The sequence below is a fragment of the Daucus carota genome, chromosome 4, assembly GCF_001625215.2.
Source record: "Daucus carota subsp. sativus chromosome 4, DH1 v3.0, whole genome shotgun sequence".
Lineage (NCBI taxonomy): Eukaryota > Viridiplantae > Streptophyta > Magnoliopsida > Apiales > Apiaceae > Daucus > Daucus carota.
This window is the reverse complement of record NC_030384.2, coordinates 34,074,319-34,097,175: the sequence shown is the minus strand read 5'-3', so window position 1 is coordinate 34,097,175 and position 22,857 is coordinate 34,074,319. Positions and strand designations below refer to the sequence as shown.

The following is a 22,857-nucleotide window of genomic DNA, read 5'->3' as shown; positions in this document are numbered from 1 at the left end:
TTTCCCATTAAAAATGTTGCCTCCTTTTAATATAACATTGCGGTTTCCTGGAATTACATTTATGTAACTAGTAGAACTATACACAACTTTCATTGCAGAAATACTATCGTATCACGATCTATTTGAAGCACCTGGACAAATGAGAAAGACATTCAAGTAAGAGCCTATGAAATATGAAGGAAATCATAAAAGGGCAAGATCTGCATAGCTATACAATTCGTCATCTATAACCATGGCATGCTTATGTACAAGAAAAAAATGTAGGACTGTGGTAGGAAGATTCTGATACTGGACATGAACTTAAAGATGGAGATCTGTTCTTCAAGCCAGGAGACTTGCACAAATCAACACATGCTTTAGCACATTAAATTGCATATGTCGTTGATTCTTGCTTGTGAAAGACTGTAGGGAAAAACTTTGAACTTGTCATTACCATCGCATGTCAATGTTAGCCGCCCTTCACTTACCATTGTCTGCATTTAGAGAGTGAAGAATATGTCAATTTCCAAGTATATAGCACAAATAAAAATTAACATCATCAGAAAATGCCCAAAAGTGTTCACCTTGTAGTAGCAGTTAATTTCTATACTATGTCAGTTCAATACGCAGAAAAACAGGTTATTTCCAATCCAAAAACTCAGCTATTCGGAACATAAAAAAGATGCAGGGATTCCGAGGATGATCAATAATACTGATTACTATCCAAGATATCATCTGTGAATGCTATCAAATCATCCAACATAGTATCTAGCATATGGATCAGCTTATGTAACTTCCAGTGACGTGTCTATTAGTTGTTCAGCTGAGTCTCTTAAGTCTTGAGAATGACTAGCTAGATCAGATGAATTTATTAAGCAAACAAGTCAGTCCACAAATTCAGGAGGGGAAGAATGGAAGTGATTAACTGAAGGAATGGGTAGGCAACAGGCACGGGCCAAATATTTGCCTAAACAAGAACCAAGAAACTGAAACTAGCAGAAAATTAGATACACTTCACTTAAATTTGGTAATGGTGTTTACCCAAGCTAAGAACTTCATAAAAGATGACAAGAATCTGTCTCCCCCAAGCTTTTAACTAATTAGAAATTAGTAACAGATTTAACTCTCAAAAGGCTACAGTGTTTAAATTAACTGTGTCACAAGTGTTAATTAATAAAAATTAATATACCTCACAGTGCATTGTTTTATCGCTGCAAGTCCACCATTTGGAAGGGATACAATCCATATACCGACACAATGTACAACTCTTGTTCATATTGATTCCACGAAGATACCCTATGAGAAGGCCAGCAAGTCTGCACATAAGAAAACTAAACTTGTAAAGATAAAATCTGATAAAGTCCATAGGTGATGTAACAATGGAGAAAAGGGGGAAGTGGTAGTGGTGGGGGACTAGAACTTACAGAAGAACAAAGAGGACAAGGAAAACAATCCTCAGCACAGGCCTATCCAGTTTCTGTTTGAGTTTGAAAGAATGTTTGACTTCATACTCGAACAAACCTGCTTTACTTTGAGCCAATGTTCCCAGGTCAGGCTTGAATAGCAGAACAAAGCCAAGAATAAAGCCACAGAAGAATCCTCCAATATTCGAAAAATTGTTGACATATGGTAGCAGACCAAGGACCAAGTTTATCACCAAGATGAGGGAAAATATTCGGAGAGCTTCATTCTGCAATAAGATTAGTCAGGAATTCAAGAGTCAATATTAAGTAGTTTAAGAGACAGAGTAGGAAAAGGGGAAAAATGCAAAGAACCTTTCTAGAGTATATTGCCCAGTTTTGGATTAGACCAGAAAGCATAGTACCAAGCAAGCCAAATAGGGTTGCAGAGGAAGTAACAGTTGGCCTGTCTTGAAGGAATAGTGCAGCCACCATGTTACCGGTAATAGCAGAGAGTATGTAGATAACTCCAATCCTTACTGAATTAAAAATGAAGGTACGCATTATAAACACAAATGCTAAAATTCATAAGTTTGTATATAATGCTGATTTTTGAGACAAAAAAAGTAAAAATTCAGAACTTTTACCTGGTCCAAACTCTTGTTCCAAGTGAATTCCAATGAGGAGTATGCTGGCAATGTTGATTATAAGGTGAAAAACTCCTGCATGCAACCATGAGGCTGTGAGAAGGCGCCAATTTTCATGATTCTGCACCAAAAGTGTTCTTCGCAAAGCCCCCATTTCTTCCAGCCTGCAACAGCAATTATTTTAGAACAAGTTTTCACTCGGACATTAAGGCAAATTTGATGATCTTCTTTGGTGGTGATACAGCAGTTTCTAACATTTTAAGCATCTGCTTCCTTTGAGAAAAACAAAACAAAACAAAATCCTCGGGCCACTGCTAATGTAAAAGCCTTCCAAGGTTAACACATAAATGGCTTCTGAAAGCTAACAAGTAAAAGTCCTCGGAAAGCTTTTAATATCAAAGTTTAAGCAACAGAATAAAAGAATGTCGAACAAACAATTCCATATATACATAAAGAGCATAAAACTCTATATATATATGAGATCACTACGAACTGCAACAAAAGCAAATGCAAAAATAAAGAACTATACAACATTAGATGCATTCTCTACATAATCTTTTATGGAATAAACACATTTATATGAATATAGAAGGCATCATACCAGAACTTCATGTAAATTTTGTACACAGACCACTTCAAACTAATATTTTAATACATCTTCCTATTTAGCAAGTCAAGTCAAAGCTTCATTAGTATCTCACACAGAATCAAAAAGCCTAAAGCTCCTTCTGGTTGGAAGGAACGCAGTTAGGTGTGAAGGGAATGAAACTTTCACTATCTGGTTCAAAATTTATAATTTCATCACTTCTTCCTCTCCAGTCGTACAAATATTATAAACTAAACTAAAGCTTGACCATACCAATTCGAATCAGATGTTAATTCCTCGCGCTCCTTTTATTACAAGCCTCATCATAGGATTTTCATGCTCTATAGATTTTTCTACTCTTCCTTTTCACATCATATTTTCCGCCTTTAAGATGTTCAAATTTTTGAAGCCTCATTCCAACCAAAATTTGCATCTGACTCATAAACTGTGAATCAGATATGAAACTAAGCGAGACTAACACAATCAAGCCAACAGTTAACAATCAACTACTCTAAAATTCAAAACTTAGCAACAAAATTCACAGGTTATCAACTGAATCCAGACAAAACTTCGAATAAATCGAGTCAAATCAAGAGACATGCAATTACGAAATACATAAACAAAGAGCACTCGATCTCATTCACAATCATCAATAGAGAACTCAAACAAATTTCACGATTCGTAAACTAAATCGAGAAATTCTCGAGAGAGAAAGTGACTCACGTAGAAGCGGAAGGACCGAGAAGCGGATTCTCAGCGAGAGGCTGAAACGAGAACCTTCCGAGGGACGAGAGAGCGCAATGACGGTGAGAATTACGCCAGCAATTGTTGACAAACATCGTAGTAGCGAAAGCAACTACGTGGAGAAACACGAAGAGAGAGATGATCCACCCGTTCTCCTTCCTCTGTTTTAGACTCCTGAAGAAAGGAACTTTCGGTGCTCCTACCGGAACAGAGGGATCGTCGCCGTCCATCGAAATTCGAGAGCGGTGAGGCGGCGCCGACACTTTGGTTTTGATCGGAGAGTCATCGATGATGGCGATTGGAGTCTCCGCCATCGATTTCCAACGGGGAGCCCGAGAGAGAGAGAGTGGATTTTAGAGAGAGAAATTAGTGTGTCAAATGTCTGTTAGAGTATACTGTAGTTGTTATTCCAGATGGTTCTTTCCCGCCAAATTTAAACCCGATAGAAAGGATTTACAAAATTAATAATTTTGTTGTTTATTTTTACTTTATTATTTTGTTGTTCAACAATATATTATTGTACATTCATGTCAAAATATTTTGATAAATTTATATATTAAAATATTGAATTATTTTTGTGAAGTATAATATTAAAATATATGACTCTATTTGGAACATGTCTTATTGAAAAATGATTTTTTTGAAAATTTTGGCATTTATTTTAAGTCATGGATTTTAATAAATAAAATGACCTTGCTTTTGAGGATGAGAAAATATTTTTTAATAATTAATAATATTTTTGTAATAGAAAAATAATGAATATACCCTAAAGTATACATCTCGTTCCATTTAACTCCTAAAAAATACATTAAAATACATTAGATGTTCCTTTTAACCCTAAATGTTTAATGCTTCTTTTAACCCTCACGCGTGAAATGTCAACTTTGTTCACCCCGTTAAATACTGATATACATCATAAGGGCTAAAAGGTACATTCGGAAAACTTGAAGGGTTGAATCGAACGACTTTAAACATTGAGGCCGCATTAGAACTTTTGTCCAAACCTCGAGGGTTAAAAGATCATTAAACCATTATAATATTATGATTTCAAGATAAACAAGAGAAAAAATGATTCAATTATTTGAAAAATGTTTCAGGGGATCTCCCAAGTGGATGTCGGTTGATAAAGGAACTCCCAATCATACGATTAAAACATTAGATTAAGACTAGATAATTGAGCGTCTCGCATTTAAGTTTTTCAAATTCTCTGTAATAATTATGACCTATACCTTTAGCTACATTTTGTGGTACGGCCCTTCTGCTTTGACAGAATACGTCTGAGTGAAACTCGGAGATAGAAGTCTTCTTTCGTTCTCGACGGTGAAGTAACCGACTAGTTTTTTTTTATAAAAAAAGTATTCCTAAATTATTCCTATAAGCCCGGTCACGAGCATCTTTAAATTTGATTATTTGCGAGGAGCTGGATGAGAAGAAACTATCCGTGGACAACCGATGAAGGACGACCATAATAAAAATCAAATTATCACTATATTAATTCCGTTTTCTACTTCTTCTTCTTAGCGGAGGATAACCCAAGGGGTTGTAAGAAGAAGCGCTTCCGGTTCTATCGGTGCTTTTTTTGAATTGAACCGAAATTATCCCGATCCTGAGATGTGCAGGGTCCCAAATCAATTGGCTTATTCGAAAAAGCCTTGTTCTTTGAAAGATCTATCTGGTGATCATGTCTTCTTAGGGCTATTCTGGATGTTATGCAATGGAAATCCATTTTCTGAAAGATCCTGGCTTTCGTGCTTTGGTGGCATTTCCGTTGAAAGGAGTGCTTTGACATGTAGAAAGATGATACGGGGTAAAGGAATTGTGTGTGTGTGTGTGTGTATATATATATATATATATATATATATATATATATATATATGGGAGGGTTCTGGTACAAACTTACAAACTTACAAACTTTTTTTGTTCAACACATATATAACTTGAGTTCAACATTTTTTTAACATATTTTGTTGAACATCGATTAAAATAGTGGTGGAGAAGTACGTAAACCAATTTTTAAATATAAGAACTAAGGGAAACATGTTATATAACTAATATTTATGTTTCTAGACCCTACCCAAACCCCAGAGGTATAGTTTCAACATCTTTTTAGATATATTCAACACAATGATAATTAGTGTTCAACACCCGATGTTGAACCCCAGTTATAAATATGTTGAAAACGCGATTTATTTATGCGTTATTTTAAAAAATTGTGATTTTTTTTGAAGAATTTTCAATATAGATACTTTATATAACTAAGGATTAACACGATGGGAGAATAAAAAAAAGTTTGTAAGTTTGTAACTTAAAAAAGTTTTTATTTGATCCTATCCCTATATATATATATATATTATATTTGAAAAAATCTCAGGATCGCCGGATGGTAGGTCTCTTGTAGCTATGAGTTCCTGCAGCTAAAGAAGTAAGTTTGTCCACAATAATTTTTTGATTATTTATTGAAGAAATGTCTTTTAACCCGAGTAATCCCGTGGGAGGATGTGTGATTTTGAGGAAGTTATGATAAGTGGACAATTATGGAAAGAGGATGAACATGATCATTGACTCTATTTGGGGTATAATTTTCGTCTTTCATATTCATAATAGATTATTAGAGTATTGGGAGTAGCAGTCAAAATCGAGTCTCTTACAAGCTGGAGTTATGATCAATTCTTCTAAAATTTTGAGAGGGTAGAAGGAGTTTTATCATGATCATATTATAGTCTAACAAGTGATAACGTGTGGTGAGAAATGGTCAGCTCTTCAATTTATATAAGATTGGTAAATGTGCTTTTTAATCTTGACAAGCAGGGAAGGAAAAAGAACATAATAATCTCCCTCTCAGATGTTTATCTTGATACTGTAAGCCATTTAAGCTCCGCGTGCTCATATTATATTTCAACTTCTCAAAGTGCTGATATTATTGTTAGTGACTTTGTGAGTATATACATCGTATAAACAAATTCGTTGTGCATATTTTGATTAGAGTTTTTTGAGGGTTCATCATCTAATCAACTCCGCGTAACATGACAGCAGAAGAAACAATATAGCAGCAACATTTGGCAGAAGATATTAACAGTGCAGATTAGTCATGTCAACAGTATTCATCTGTAAACAAAAATCGTAGGTATCTATTTTGTGAAATCTGTCAAATTTCAAGAGTTACTAAACTGTTGCAGGTTTTAGCTGGAACTTGAAACCCACTTATAACTGTTATTTGCCCAATTCTGCTTCTGTGCTGCACAATTATGTGCACAATTGTAAGAGTGTGATCTACTGCACAATTATTACATAATTTTAGATTAGAGTATGAAATCTACGATGATGTCGACAAGCAGTCATGAAGGTTCGAATTATACGGCCAAGTAGTAGGCAGGTTTGGATTGAAAACCTACTAGTTTTATACTAAAAAACTTGAGCCGAAAATAAATAACTTGTTACTATAGTTATATAATTGTATAGTTATGTTAACCAATATGAGATAAAACTGAACAAACAAGGCAAGTGTTTTGTGTCAAAAGACAACTACTTCATACCAGTACTGAATACAAAGATTAATAGTAAAACCTACTGCTGAAAACTGCTAGCTAGAAAACAGGAAACAATAACTCCTACTCAACACTCAAGCACGATGCAAACAAATAACTACTACGAAAAAAAAACTAACTCTACCACCCACTAAACTTATTTAATCGGCTCCTATAAAATCTCTACGGCTAACATGTTTGAAATTATTACCAACAGTTACATCTCGGCTGATCATCATTATAATATCAGTGACACCAACGTATTAAGGGACTATTCTTCTGCATTTTGCACATGGTCCACCATTTTGTCTTACTTAAACATCTGTGAATTAATACATATTTTACTCATCACATGTTCCTCGATCTTACTAGTATATAAGTACATCTTCAATTATATCACAGTTCACACTCAGGTTCAAACAAGTAGCACTGCCAGCATCTATGGCATTTTCGCTCTTTGAATATTCCAGCTTTAGTGGAAAAATGATCGGAGAGAATACGAGTTCAAACACTTGATTAACCATAGAGCCTGACTAGTCAACTCCCAAATTGTATTATTTTTATTTAACAAACAGTTTACTTTAAAGTATATAACAAGAACTTGAATTTACTTCTGCATCTTTCCTTATTCTGTAGCAGGAGTATGATTTAATAATTCATAAGTCAATCATTCATTTCGAAAATAATAAATCTACAGAAAATAAAATTTATGCTGCCTCTATCACGAAACAAAAGACAATGATATTAATCATTAAATATAAAGTCTTCCATGTCATTCCTATTAATATGAATAATAGTTTGGTTGTTGGCTGAGCCAACTTGGCTCCATTGATTACCTGAGCAGTGAGAATGTCAATTACATATAAACATTCTCATTTCTCTCTCAAAGCCAACGTATCTGCAATGCGAAGAATAGTTGCAATCTCCTCTGTTTAAAAAGTTTTATGTAACATCCCAGTCCCACATCGAGAAGTGTGGAGACTTTAATTCAATTTATAAGCATAAGTACTACTGCATATTACACCAACAAATCTTGATTTTTTGGGGGTCGAGCCAACTCGAATTCACAACGTAAGTAATGACCCTGCTGCGGAGGGATAAGCAACTTCTCCTTTTTTTTGCCATTTTCCGCTTAAATTATCCTCTTTCAAAATTTAAATATTAATCGTGTATCTACAATAATGTAAAACCGATCTGATCCCAAGTCTTCGTTATAAACAAGTCATCTTCACGTTTTTTATATAATATTTTGGTTGTTGGGTTTATGAGTTATGCACATTGTCTAATAATATATATTTCCTCTCTAGAGCAGTGAGATATGGCATTAATAACAGATGTATTGGTTATATATAGTACACATTCTGCCTCAGCTAAAAATAATTGAAATTCCAACTGTTCTGCAATGGAAAGAGTACTTGCAAGAACTGCAATCTCCGTTGTTTTTCTTGTTTTCCTCTCAAGTATAGAAGTGCAGGGTCGAAATTCTCATTTCAGTAGCCCTGATCATTTGGTTTCAGACGGTAGTGTCACTAATGATGGTGCTAAACAGGGAAATAAAACAGGATCTTCAATTTTGCAGTTGAAAGGATTGGATTCTTCGGAGGAGCAGTGCGAGCATATGTATGGTTTTTTGCCATGCTCAGAAAGTGTTTTCGGCCATCTTTTTCTGATCATCGTGTATGAGTACTTGTTGTATCATGGCGAGACGTATCTTCTATCCGGAGGTGGGAGGATTTTTGAGATTCTTGGGACTGGTTTCTTTGGTGCCAGTGCTTTTCCGGTCATTGCTCAACTTCCAGAGTCCTTGATACTACTTGGTAAGTTTCTGCTATTTAGTTTTTCCTATAAAAATCTACCTGTCATCAGGTGCGGTTTCAGCAAACAAAATTTCGGAAAATACTTGTATATTTTAAAATAAATGTTTTGGGGTTGCTTCTATAATTTTCTAAAATTTAGAATGGCGAGAAAATGTCTAAATTTTTTTAGGAAGAACAAGTGTCGTGTCTCTCGTTCCTCTTACTTACGCTCCTGCCTGACATGTACTTTGCATAGTAATAAGATCTAGATCTCGACACAGATTAATCTAAGTATCAGCTTGTGCTCTTCCCCTTGAAAGTTGGAATAGGCAGTAAAGATGACATGCTTCCCATCCTTAAATTGTCTTTCTTTTATGAAAATATTATTTTAGTCTTGTTAAGTAAATCTGAAGTAAAACTATGTACTACCAATATATATTTTCAATACATGTGAGGTTTACCCCCCTCGTTTTTAATATAAGGTTGCTTTGGAAATAGGTAATAAATAATAATCTTCTTTTTTCTTAAAAAAAAATCTGTTTTCTAATATCAATGCATCATCATTTTTTAGTACTGTTTTAAATTCATTTGCCCCTTGATGATTGACAATGGTTCTGGTGTAGCATTCTTTAGAATATAAGCGAAATTATGTATGTTAAGGGTGACTTGAAATTCTTTAATTCTGATGTTGACATATGGGCTCTGTTGAGTTTGGCTATATGGACTTGAAGTTGTGAAAACTTATAACCGCGCTGACAGTTGGTTATACATCAAGAAAATATATGATCCGATTAAATTCTACTATTATTAATATTCTGAATATTAAGTTTGGACATTAAAGTAAATTCAAAGGTGGAATTCTGCTCATGATTTAAGATCCTGGGAGAGTTCTTGGCAGGCTATTAATTTACATATTTCATGATTAATATATTTTAGACCCACTGATGTTTTTAGTGTAAAACCTTCTGTCTTAGTAAGTATACAATAATATTGATCATAACATAAGGCATTCTAAAGTTTCTCTCTGTTTCAACTCTCTGGCCTATTTGCAGTAACTGGGCTGTTTAGCAGTGACGAGGGAGCTCAAGAAAATGTCTTAACTGGAGTTGGTATGGTAGCAGGATCAACCATTTTCAATCTCACACTGTTGTGGGGAACTTGTCTGTTCTTGGGTCGACAAGTCTTTGTTAATAAAACCAATTCTATCCCTGTCAGCGATCCTTCTGCAGAAAGCCAACAAAAGAAACCACCATCACTATTATCCGGTTTGATTTTTTCCATATGATTTAATTTTGATAGATCTTATATTCTACCAATATTATTTTTTTCTCAGGACTGCAACTAGTCATCCATGTTGTGCTATTCTTCACTATTCTTATGTATTCGTGTTTGTTTTGTCACAGGTTATGGTGTGACCTCAGATGCAGAGACTAGTTTCACGGCAAAAATTATGCTTGTTTCAGTAGTACCATTTATCATTATACTAGCGCCAAAGATTTTTAATGTATCATATAACTCTAGGGCATATAACATTGACATATTAGTGACGCTTTTTGCTCTGATTGTCCTCTTACTTGCGTACTTCAGCTATCAGGTATTCACTTCTCAAATTAATATGATATATAAGCTTTCTGAAACTTTTATTTGAGCCTGTTTTTTTTTTTTCAGTTCTCTCACAGTTCAATACAAGATAGAAGGTTGGATTATTTGAAAGTTGAACATCAGACTCATGTCTTAGCAGTCATTAACCATGTGCAAGAATACGTACCAGAAAGACTCCTGGATGACCATGGTGCGCCTAATGAAGATGCAATTTCTAGGTTACTATCTTGGAAATTCTGCTTCACACTTTTAGGTTGAGAATATTGAAGCAAATCGTTAATTTTCTTGTACAATTTAACATTTCCAGGCTATTCCAAAAGTTGGATAAAGATGGAGACCAACAATTATCTCATGCCGAGCTTACAGAACTTTTCAACAGAATCAAACTTAGCAAGTCAGTATTAAGCAGGGAAAAGGTTATGGAGAATATTTTGAACGAACTTGATCATGATGGGAATGAACAAATCAGTTTGACAGAGTTTATGAAAACAGTTAAACATTGGCTTCACACAACTATGTGTGCAGTGGATGAACCCGCAAGCCATTCGCATGATCCTGGACAGCCAATCAAGCATTTAGATGAGGTAATCAGATCATAGAGCATGCCCAAGTGCTGTCATTCATTTCCGTATCCGAAATTTCTATATTTTTAATATTGTATTCCTACTTCCTGGCTTTGTGCTTCTAAATTTTATTGCTACTGTACATGGTTTTTAGGCAATTACTCTGGTGCTAGAAGAACAAGAGAAATTGAAGAATGTGAAGAAGCAAGTTCTTGAGCAGGTTAGACATATGAAAGATGGAGAAGCTAATGAGTCTGCCATCATAGAGTAAGCTCACAGTGCTTCTAGCATATATTGGTCAATTTTAATATTCTCAGTCTCTTCGCAATCAAACACTTGACTGCTGTTCTCATACTTTGTTCGGCTTATACTAATAACTCCTTGCAAGTGCATAACCAACAATGAACTGTTTACAGGTTGTTCGAAAGACTTGATGTGGACAAGAGTAAATCTTTAACGCAGTCTGAATTGAAGGCATTGCTCTCAGATATTAGTGCAGATAAGGCGCAAATGGCTGAAGATGAGGCACTGATGAAAATATTTGAAGATCTTGACACTGACGGAAATGAAGAAATTAGTCTTGAAGAATTCACAATAGGACTCAAAAAGTGGATCAAGAAAACTGGCGGCAATACTCAACAATACAATGTAAGCAAACCATGAATAAAATCTTGGTTAAAAAATTGTCAAGGCTAGTAAGCAGTCCCACTGCTGACTTAAAATGAAATCTTTTCACTTGATTACATAAAATAATGTGTAGGTGGACAGATCAGCAAGGGCGTGGGGAAAGGCTATATTTCTGTTGGTGGTTGGAATAGTAATGTTAGCAGTATTAGCCGAGCCCCTGATACACAGCGTTCAGAAATTTGCAACATCTGCAGACATACCATCATTTTATGTTGCCTTTGTTTTAGTTCCGTTGGCTACAAGTGCTAGAACAGCTATATCAGCAATTCGAGCAGTAAGAGACAAGATACCAAAAAATACTCGTTTGACATTTTCTGAGGTTCGCATCACTTAATTTTTCTTTATTTTAATCAGGAAGTAACTTACAAGTCAAGAACACAAAGACACACCATTGTCATTGGGACATCATTTTTTTCCTCACATAGTATCTAACTAACATAGTAAATTATACTAATTTGTGACTGCAGATCTATGATGGGGTGTTCATGAACAATGTTCTTGGATTTTCTGTTCTTCTGTCAGTTGTATACTTCCGTGGTTTAGTATGGCATTTCTCTGCTGAAGTGATGATCGTAGTTATTGTTTGCTCTGTAATGGGGCTTATCGCATCATTCATATCCCGGTTCCCAGTTTGGATAATGTTCATTGCCTACTCGCTGTATCCATTATCTTTGATCATCGTTTATTTGGTCGATGATTACTTTTGGTTGCCCTGAACTGTCTATTTACACAAGCAAATGAGCAAATGTATGCAGTGGTGGAATCAGAAATTTAAACTTCTGAACTAAAACATTTAATAATAAATATTTCATTATTCAGGCTCCGAAGTATTTTGATTAAGAAACATATCATAACATTTATCCCTTTAGGTAAATAATGCAATTTGATTCAACTACATTTACAGTTACTGTATGTTGTTCCTGTCTTTCATATTTTTTATAATGTGATCTCGTAGTAAATAACCGGTTCCAAATTGAAATATTTTATGTATAGTACTTGTTTTTTTAGGCATCATAAAATGTTATAAGCAGCTTGAAGTTGTTTTTGAATACTTTGACCAGAAAGTTATGGACACTGTTTCTGAAACACAAGAGATTGCAGAATGATCTAGAAATTTTGTATGTAATTACTTCTAGTGTAAGCTAGAAAGGTTTTGCTAGATCTGCATATATATAATCAAACACTCTGTAAAGGAACTAATTATTGCATTGTCTGATATGATAAACATTTTGCATTTTACTTCCACATTCTCTTTCGTTGCTTTGCTTCTCTTGTTTCTCCGTGACTTAATGCAGTGGTGAACTGTTGCTGGCTTGTATCAGCTCCACATAAATCATGCTCTTCATCAAGATGTTTGTAATGTCATCACTGCACTAGGGTGGCATACCAGATTAGGTCACCCTGCATTCTCTACAATTGAAATAATTTCCTACCTAGATTTACAATCAGATAAGTTCCCAGTACCTGTGATGTGTGTCAATTTTCCAAACAATCAAGAATTCCTTTTCCTGTAAAAGATACTACACTAGCGATGAGTGTTTTAAATTCATTCACTGTGATTTATGGGGGCTTATAGGCATTATACTCATGGGAAACATGTAATTCCTTCTTGACCATTTAGATGACTTCCAATTATATTTGGCTGTATTTGTTTGCGAATAAATTTATGTTATCAAAGTTTTTTGATGCAAAATTTATGTTATCAAAGTTATTCTAAATTTTAGATATGTTTTCCTTAAAAAAAAATAAATAATAAATTTTAGATAGTTGATGAACCTTTATTCTCTACTACAAGAAAAAAAAGATCAAAATCCACCAAATAAAAGCGACCAAGTATAAAAGTCACCGAAAGTGATGGCTTTTATTCGAAATAGAAATTTGAGTTGACTGATAAACAAAAGCGACCGTATTTGGTAGCTTTTATTGGCGGTCGCTTTTGTTTGATGCGTTTTTATGAGGGGTCACTTTTGTTTGGTGGCTTTTAAATATAAAAGCGACGGCTGAGTCTTGCGGTCGCTTTTAAATTTTATGTAATTTTTATGTTTTGAGCGGGAATATTCCTGCGTAAGAGAATTAAAAAACTATAAAAACAAAAGCCACTGATTAATATTCGGTCGCTTTTGTCAGGAATGATTATATATTTTATAATTTTTATAAAAAAAGTTCATGAACAACACATAATATGTTAATGTGAGTTAATTTTAGCGATGTGAAGAAATAAAAATAAATATTTATTTGTATATTTCCATAATAATCAATATTAAATAGTTATTTTTAAATAACTACTCTTGTCACCTGTTATGTTTGTTTATTTTTTTCACCATTCAATCATAAATATGTTAATATGCGGTGATTTCAATTATGTGAATACATAAAAAATAATGACTTATTCATGTCTTTCTGCAATAATCAAGATAATTAAACAATTACTTTTAACTAGTCAACGATTCTAACTATGGACGATGTCAATATGAGTTGAATGTCGTGATATGAAAAAATAAGAACTTTATATTAATCAAAGCGGCTAAACTATTACTTAAAATATGTCTAATGAGATTGATTAAATTGCACGTGTAACATATTATGTAAAATTTGGTCAACTTGTAACACATTTTGTTTCGATGTTATTGGTTATATTGATTAGCTATATTTTAAATATAGCATGTTATTATTATTTAAAGTTGTTATAATTAGAATATATTATTTTAATATTCTAATTGATGACGTGGCATTTGCTAGCTGTTCAATAAATATAGTCATATTTTCATCAGATTATCAATATTTTTTATTTTTGGTACATCAAGTCATTTTTTATCTAAAAGGTTTTCATGGTTGGAGTTGGCATCTACAATGGGGTGTTATAATTGTTGGCTAAATATACGTCTAAGACATATTTTTTATATATAGTTATATTTGAAATATAGAATGTTATCATTATTTCAACTTGTTATAAACAAATGTATGCTATTTTAATATGAGTAATCGATGAAGTGATACTTGTTACAGATATGTTTGACAAATCTAGCTATCCACATGGGCTTAGCTAAAATTACAGACAAAGATAAAGAGGTGTATGACTGGAGTGTGAGATTTTGATAAGAGGTGTATGGTTCGTGCCTATCCTTCAAAGGAAGGAATGCCGGATACTTCATTCCTATATCTCTTAGTCCCCGGAAAAAAGCATAGCTTGCCAGCTGGAAACTCTTCCCATCAACCAGCTCCCTAGTAAGGGGTTTCAACTAACCAATTTAGCCGACGACATGCATAGAAATTTTGGTACTTCTTACGTCTCCATGGAAAATTTTACATTGCATAAATGTACAGTCCATGTGCAAAATTATTCGAGACTGTTTGTGTTAATATGTATTGTTACTTCTGTTTTCTTTTGTGTACAATACATAGTTTATAACATAGGACTAGCAGTTACTTTATGGTAAGGATGTAACAGTATATTGAATTAACTAAACATTCTGTGGTTTGTAATGGAATTCTGTGTTGGAAGTTATTGAATGTTATATATGGTTAATGATATTTTAAGTTTAAGATTGTGGCAACTTTATAACATTTTTTTATAATTAATCCCCTTCCTTGATCTTTAAACAGGAGGTACCAAAAAAAGGCAAATTTTGTTTATAAATTGTCATATAAAAGTGAACAGAAAAAGCCATGGTCGCTTATCAAATTCCACCGATATTGGTAGAATTTAAGATTTTTAGGCCGGAGATTCAAATTTTCATCAAAAAATAGAAGTGAAATCATTAATCTAAAATTTAATAAAAGCGACAAAAAAACGGTCGCTTTTATATAAAAGCGATTGGAAGTGATAAAAGCGACCCCTTAGAAGCTACCACCTGTTTTCGGTGGCTTTTAATCAAAAGCGACTGGAAGTGATAAAAGCGACCCCCTTAGAAGCTACCACCTGTTTTCGGTGGCTTTTAATCAAAAGCGACCCTTACGGTCGTTTTTAGCTAAAAGCAACCGCATTTTTGATTGCTTAATTAGATTTAGCTGTTGATCTTCATTTCACTTGAGTAGTTTTGATGACTTAAAATATTTACAATTTATTATCCTAATTAGACATCCATTGATAGACAGAAATTACATTAGCTGATCAACTTATATATTCTATCAACTCTTAAACTATAAAGAACCTATTTGCTATATATAAAGATCTCATCGATTGATGGGGTACCTGATAAACGGATACTACATATAGCATGCTATATGTTGATCAACTACATTTTACTTATAATTACGTACACTAAGTGTTTTGTTTTGTCACGAAGGAAAACATATTTCTAACATCTGATAATGGAAGAAATTTTATCAATTATGGGCTTTCCACTCATCTTCAAGACTCATTACTTTTCATGAGATGTTGTGTATTAGCATTTCATGAATTTTTTTTGTCCTCTTTTTGTTCAATGCAATTTTATATTATTTTCAAGGTTAACTATCATAATTCACACAACTTTTTAAATTTTTTTAGGCAAATAACTATGAAATTATAATAAAATGGATGAAAACTTGGTTATAGTTATATGTACAGTAATTAATTCAATTTTAACAATGACAATAATAATAACACATCACATTCAATATTTCTTAATATATATGTGAAATTTGCAAACAAGATTGTTAAAATGGGGATGAGGGAATATTAAACATGTATTCCAGTTTTGACAAGGAAATTGATGGCAACATGGACCAAGAAAGTCTGGTGGTCAATGATGTTGATCCTTCGAGCAAGGACTTACTTGGTATTAATGCCAATGATGAGTGCTAGAAAAATGTGGGGAATTACAAGAATTTTTTAATTTTCTGTTATTGTATATGTAGCCGTCAGGGTTTCTAAAAACGTACAAAGGAAAGGAAAATCTTGGCCAACTAGGGCTGAGGATCAAAATTTTGAAATGACCTTGGGCGAAATTTGAAAATAAATAAATATATTATTAAACGCATTCTTGTTGAGTATTTTTCTGAACTTTTTATCTATTATCATGGTTGTCTTTTTATATACAAATTTGTTTAGTAGGCTTCATCTCCTTTTAACCTTGAATGTTTAGAGGTGTGTTCCGATGCAGCTTGAATATTTTAATTTGGCGGATTTAACCCTCCAAATATAGATATTATTCCAATTAGCACCAGAGAAAATATTTAGTCGTGGAACGAACCATCTGTTGTGCCCGAGAGCACCCAAACATCTTGGGCGTCACCCCTAACGAGGTGTGTATGGTGGTGCAACAGATCGGGGAAGAAAAGTCTAAGTTGTCCAAGGAACAAGCTATTCGCTTTGCAACATTGATGGAAATGGTGCAGGTGATGTGTGATGTCCTGAATGACATCTATAGTAGAAACGGGTCTCGAAAAGACAAGGTATTTTCAGGATTACATTTTAATAGTTTTAACACACCGGCCGGGAAAGAACAAGGTATTTTCGTAATTACATTTTAATGATTATAATACAGATCATAGACCACTGTCTCGAGCATGCAGTGTCAGGTACTATGTTTAATTTTATTTATTTATTTGCAGCTTTTTATCTTCAATTGTTTAATTATATATATATGGTAATTAAGGAGGTGATCGATGATACTCAAACACACTGCAGGCTGCCAACTCCTGTGCAGTTACTTACAGGTTGTCCCATTGAAGACCTAAAATGTTTCCGGCTCTATCAAATTATCTAGCACCAATAATGCTGGCTAACACAAAACTACATAAATCAACATGCATGTTAAATTTGGTGGCGTAATTCTAAGGAAGCAAGTTTTCTTTCTCAAACCCATCAATTAGGGGTGAGCAGAAAAAATTAAAACCGCAAAAAAATCCTGAAAAACCCGAAAAACCACACCGAGAAAAACCAAACCGAAAATAAAACCGAAAATAACCGAAATTAATGGTGCGGTTTTATTTTCGGTTTTATGCTAAAACCGCACCGAAATTAACCGAACCAAAAAATATATATATATATATATATATATTAATAATAGTAATAAAGCACCTCAATCATTTTTACACTTCACATCTTATTTTATATATCGAGGCTTCTTGTCCAGAGACACTCACTTGTTGAGTCACTTAAATAACTGAAAAGCACCCAAATATTTGGAGTAGCGCTTACTTAGAAGATTAGGACTACTGTAGTTTTCCACAGAGCAGAAATATTTATGTTGTTAATCTGCTAATCAAATTTTATTATGAAACCTATTCTACTTTTTTTATTATGTACTTTTTGAAGACTTTTTATTTGAATTTTATGATTAGTTAATTATGGATAATTATATTGACTTGACATCATCTAATTTCTTGTTGAAAAATGTATGTTTTAGTTTTTATTATGTATTAAGTGTTTTTAGATGAAAGTATGTAATGTTTGCTATATCCTCATATATGGAAACATGAGTAACCGAACTTACATGTTTATGAAAATTTTATATTTTTTTTAAAAAAAATTTTATTATGGACAAAAGTAGAAAAACCGAAAAAAACCGCAACCGACTAATTATTAACCGCAACCGAAAAATCGTTTTAATTGGTGTGGTTACGGTTAATGATAATTAACCGAACCGAACCGCATTTAACGGTTTGGTTATGGTTAATGTCCGGAACCGCACCAAACCGCACCATGCACACCCCTACCATCAATACAGGCTGATTGATTTCTGCTTTAGCACAATTATATATACATGGTTTCATCACCTTTGCAGACAACTTGTGCAAAGACAACTTATATGTATTGTTATACCCCAAATTAATATGTGCATGCACTCCAAGATTTGAGGAAAAATTGGGCCAAACATGTTTAATTTTATGAGGGACGGTCAAATTGGAGGTGGAGCAGTCCCAATGCATTGAATTAATAAAGATGAACTTGATGCTATTGAAGGGCATTGATAAGAGAAACAACGTTTAATTGTCTAAAATCAGCATTGAAGAGTAATTACAAAAAAGTTTGGTTGATGAAATATATGGTGTGTAATGGTGTTCTATATCACTTGCAAATGATTTTCATGCTTATCTTATTTAATTTCTACTATCATTAAGTTTCTGATTGTGGATATTACAAAAAAGTGTGGTCGATGGAATATGGTCGATAATGATTGTTTGTTCCTTGCAAAACCTTAGTGTGAGAACCCCTAGTAACCCTTACAACCTTCTACTACTAATAAGTAATAACATACAAAAAGTGTTATGTTTATATATTATGTATTAGAATTATTTTTGAACACATGCAAAAAGCATGTATTTAAATTTAGATCATGAAAATCTATTTAAAATTTAGGATTTTCAAACAGAAATAAATGGTTTTGTGATTCCATTTTAAGGATGAGTTTCTCTTGAGCCCCAACCATGTTGTTTATCTATAATATAGATAATAACATAAAAGTGAGAATTGCTGACAAATAAGTTTGAAATTTATTGCTGGCATTGCACACTTCGGCCGGTTAGTTTGTGCACTGCTAGTTAAAAAAAACTAGCAAATTTACGTAAATTAGTTATTTGATTGAGCTTGTAAAGGTCCAAATATATTAATTCTTATATATACAAAATATCACAATTATATCATTTCACTCATCGTATTAATAACTTCCTATAGAACAACTTATAGAGTTAATGTTTAAATTTTAAACAAAGCATCTAAACTAAAAATCTAATTAAATATAAAATTTTGAAATTATGTAACATAGCGAAAAATGGGTGCCCCATACACATACCTAAAATATATATAGTATGTTACATATTTTAAAAAAATCTTTTTTAATTTTATTCAAAATCCTAAGTAAAGCCATGTTGATTGAATTTATTCTCCCTCGTTTCATGGAACTTTTTTCTTGTTTCAAAATAAGATTAGTAATTTGTGTTATACCGAATATAATGTTAAATTTCTCAATCATTTTAAATAAAATTATTGTATCAAAAACTTTTATTGTCTATATATATATACACACAATAATAATAATAATTTTTTTTACATTTATATAAATAATTTTAGTGAAATAAATAAATAAGTAAGTAATATACACCCTATTTGTTAGTAATACTAAAATTATAAATATTATTTTATATCTTGTAACACACGTTATTACTTTATTGTAGATTTTGAATTAGAAGATGATATTTAATACTCCCTCCGTCTCAATTTATAGGTCCAGTTTGGAAAAAAAAATTTGTCCCAAAATACTTGTCCCTCTCTTCTTTCAATACCAATTTATCTACATATTAATTGTGATTTTTTTGAAACTCAACATTATTCTCATTTCTCAATGCATTAAATCCCTATATTTATTGTGATTTTTTTGAAACTCAACAATATTCTCACTTATCAATGCACTAATTAATGATACATGAGATAAGATTCTATCTAACCAACTTTTTTCTTAATATGTGTGTTTATTCCAAAATGGACCTATAAATTGAGACGGAGGGAGTAGTATTTAAGAAAATTATAAGGAAGAAACGGCTTGTAGTCCTTAACTTTATAATACATTAATTGTACAAATTGGGTGGTGTAATTCGAGGAAGCAAGTTTTCTCTCCCTCACACCCTCAATACAGGCCGATTGATTTCTTGATAAGCACAATTATACATGATTTCATCACCTTTGCAGACAACTTATATGTATTGTTTTACAGGAAAATTAATAAGGGCACTTTGACTTTGAGGAAGAATTGGACACAACATGTCTAATTTAATGAGGGTCTGTTAAATTGGAGGTGGGCAGTCTTATGTATTGAAGTAAATCTTATGTAGAATCCTGGCTTGTATGACATGGACTTATAGTGGGCCATGGATGAAGGCCCACCATGGAATGTCAATGACTTATAATGGGCCATGGATGAAGGCCCACCATGGAATACCACAAAATTAAACCAATAGATGGACGTGGGCCATAGGACATGTTCGAACCCTAGCCCATCTAGGTTACTTATTCTTCCCTAAAAACTAGGTGAGGCTTCATCAGGCAGCTTGTAGGAAAGAATTGACTGTTTACAAGAATAGCACAAGTGTGGGTTCTTTGTGCATTTCTAGGGAAATCATCGTACAAGCTTAACCACCATCTTCCACCACCTTAGATCTTTTTTCAGCCAATTACCCTTCAAATTACTCTTAACCAATTATTTCTGTTAACATATATAATTTGTGTATGTGATTTCTCCCGTTCACTACCAACTTCTTCAATTCAATTATTACCACCACCTCCAATAGTGACCAATTGTTCTCTTCATCAACAGGGTAGATCTGCTAATTGTAGATCTAAGCGAAGGTGTTCTTTAACAGCTCTTTGATTTCGGTACTCTACTAAAGATCGATCTGGTAATTCGCGAAAAAATCTGGAATTTGTTGTAGTTTGTAGATTGGTAATTTATATAGTTATCACATTTCATTCTCAAGTTTTATGGCTGTTAGAGTACTATATATTTTTGCTATATATATACGGGCGGCTTAACATGAATTATTACCGGGGACAGGAATGGAGCTCAACTTAAAATTGAAAAGGAAGCACGGGGAGATCAGCGAGCCCAAGACATCTAAACGAACAAAATTACTATCGACATTTTTGTCAGTAGAGGAAAAGTTCAATTTTGAAGCAGCTATAGCCGATTTAATTGTAAGTTTGGTTCTCTATAAAAGCTTGTTAGTTTAATTAACATAATTTATGTTCCATCACTAAAATTTCACATATCAGGATAATTCGCTCCAAGCTTCATGGTTAGACGACAATGAGTTGAGATGGATTAGGTACAGATGTTTGTCTCAACTCAATAAAAATTACAAAAATATATTATTGTTTTTGTTTAATTGTTTAAACATCAAATATTATTCCATATTGATTGATATATGTTATATTTGTAGGATCGATATCAATGAAGACAACATCTCCATTTTTAACAATGGGAGTAGCATTTCTAGCCATGAGACTTCTGTTGTGGAGTGGTAAGATATAGATTTGGGCATGTTTTAGATATAATATAATTTATGTATGAGGATGCAAGGGGTTCGTCCTTAATTTTATATAGTTTTTGAGTGGAATTTGTACTTACAAATAAGAAAGCTGAAAAGCCTCACCAAAAGGAGATAATTTATGGCTAGCAAGCATAGACTTGTGGTCCTCGATTATCATTATCAAATAAAATGTATGCTTAACATTGACATGAGCCTATGGGAATTATATATATGTGTGTGTGTGTATTTGTATTTTTGAAGCTTATTTTTTTCTATCTTGAGCTTTTAGGGGCCAAAGTTCTTCCGAGCACAAGTTTAACCAACAAATACTAGGAGACGATATTGATCCATACTTGAGGGTAAGCTTATTCGTTTAAAGAAGCATTTTCTATGTCCATTAATCAATTAGTAGACTTTTACCTAATGGTCAATAATCACTTAATATTTGATTAATTATATATTTTATATGTTCTCAATGACACTAATTGTATATTAGAGGATAACATGAACTTGACTAGACAGATTAATTTAGAGAATGTATTCTATTTTGTTACTAAAGATATGGACACTCAGACAAGGTTGATCCATGCATGTATTTTAATTTTACAAATTTGGTTTGTAATTTTAGGATTTCCGGGTTTTGTGGTCAGTTGTTTGTTTTATTTAACTTGTTTCTTTTAAAATTACAGCCTATCATTGGCAAGTTCGGATATGGAGTAGCTGTTTCCTCTGTTCAGTTAGGAAGGTATGCATTAAAAAGTTATTAACATATTACCTACATACACGTAACAAATTCAACTCTCCCCAGTAAATTTTAATTCATCTCCTATATTATCTGATTGGTTAGGTGTGCTAAAATTTTCTCAAAATCAAAGGCCTTTGACAAAGTACATACTTTTGAAATTGAAGGTGATGGTTCAAGTGGAACTCATATATGGAAGGTAATTTCACTATATTTATAAATTTGGTCTTCATATAATATTCTAAATATGTTTATCTTGTTATACACTTCACTTATGTTTCAAAAATAATTTAGACGGAAGGTGAAATACCTAGCATCTTAGAGGAAGAGTTGAGAAAAGCATCTCAGGGAAGCTTTACAAAGGTAATGTTTTAGTTTTTTGGCCGTAGTCCTTGAAAACATTACCATGCATTTAAATTATTATTGAAAATTAAAGACACATATAATATAAAATTTAACATAAATTGCAATATTGCTCACCGATGAGCCCTCTCTATTTTTATACACTATGAAATATATATCCTTTATTAACTTTGAACACCCTTACCAACACTGAATTAATGGCAGGTTGAAATTTTTAATCTACATGCGGGAAGATTAGAGTTACATAAACTCCTTTGCAAACTTAAGGATATTTAT

At 33.0% G+C, this 22,857-nt stretch overlaps 2 protein-coding genes across 2 annotated transcripts; one reads left to right on the top strand and one right to left on the bottom strand.

The window, feature by feature from the left end:
• Positions 1–60: 60 nt before the first annotated feature.
• LOC108217280 (inactive RHOMBOID-like protein 8) lies at positions 61–3,728 on the bottom strand. The gene is made up of 6 exons (XM_064092600.1): positions 3,336–3,728; positions 2,027–2,190; positions 1,755–1,918; positions 1,404–1,669; positions 1,169–1,295; positions 61–473 (listed from the first exon to the last, which is right to left on the bottom strand). The coding sequence occupies exons 1-6, from the start codon at positions 3,668–3,670 to the stop codon at positions 357–359; spliced, it is 1,173 nt and encodes a 390-aa protein (XP_063948670.1). The 5' UTR covers positions 3,671–3,728; the 3' UTR covers positions 61–356.
• Positions 3,729–8,131: 4,403 nt separating this feature from the next.
• LOC108217941 (sodium/calcium exchanger NCL1) lies at positions 8,132–12,372 on the top strand. The gene is made up of 9 exons (XM_017390853.2): positions 8,132–8,697; positions 9,729–9,941; positions 10,080–10,270; positions 10,345–10,496; positions 10,586–10,862; positions 10,996–11,108; positions 11,258–11,489; positions 11,602–11,847; positions 11,996–12,372. Exons 1-9 carry the CDS (start codon positions 8,283–8,285, stop codon positions 12,242–12,244), a joined length of 2,088 nt encoding a protein of 695 aa, XP_017246342.1. The 5' UTR covers positions 8,132–8,282; the 3' UTR covers positions 12,245–12,372.
• Positions 12,373–22,857: the final 10,485 nt, after the last annotated feature.

Bases quoted from the DNA above. Each gene is read 5' to 3' on its own strand.
- LOC108217941 (XM_017390853.2), top strand. From the start codon at position 8,283: ATGGAAAGAGTACTTGCAAGAACTGCAATCTCCGTTGTTTTTCTTGTT. The intron at 8,698-9,728 runs GTAAGTTTCTGC...GCCTATTTGCAG, and splicing joins AGAGTCCTTGATACTACTTG to TAACTGGGCTGTTTAGCAGT. The intron at 11,848-11,995 runs GTTCGCATCACT...TTGTGACTGCAG, and splicing joins CTCGTTTGACATTTTCTGAG to ATCTATGATGGGGTGTTCAT.
- LOC108217280 (XM_064092600.1), bottom strand. From the start codon at position 3,670: ATGGCGGAGACTCCAATCGCCATCATCGATGACTCTCCGATCAAAACC. The intron at 1,670-1,754 runs GTTCTTTGCATT...ATCTTATTGCAG, and splicing joins GGGCAATATACTCTAGAAAG to AATGAAGCTCTCCGAATATT. The intron at 474-1,168 runs GTATATTAATTT...CTCTAAATGCAG, and splicing joins ATAAAACAATGCACTGTGAG to ACAATGGTAAGTGAAGGGCG.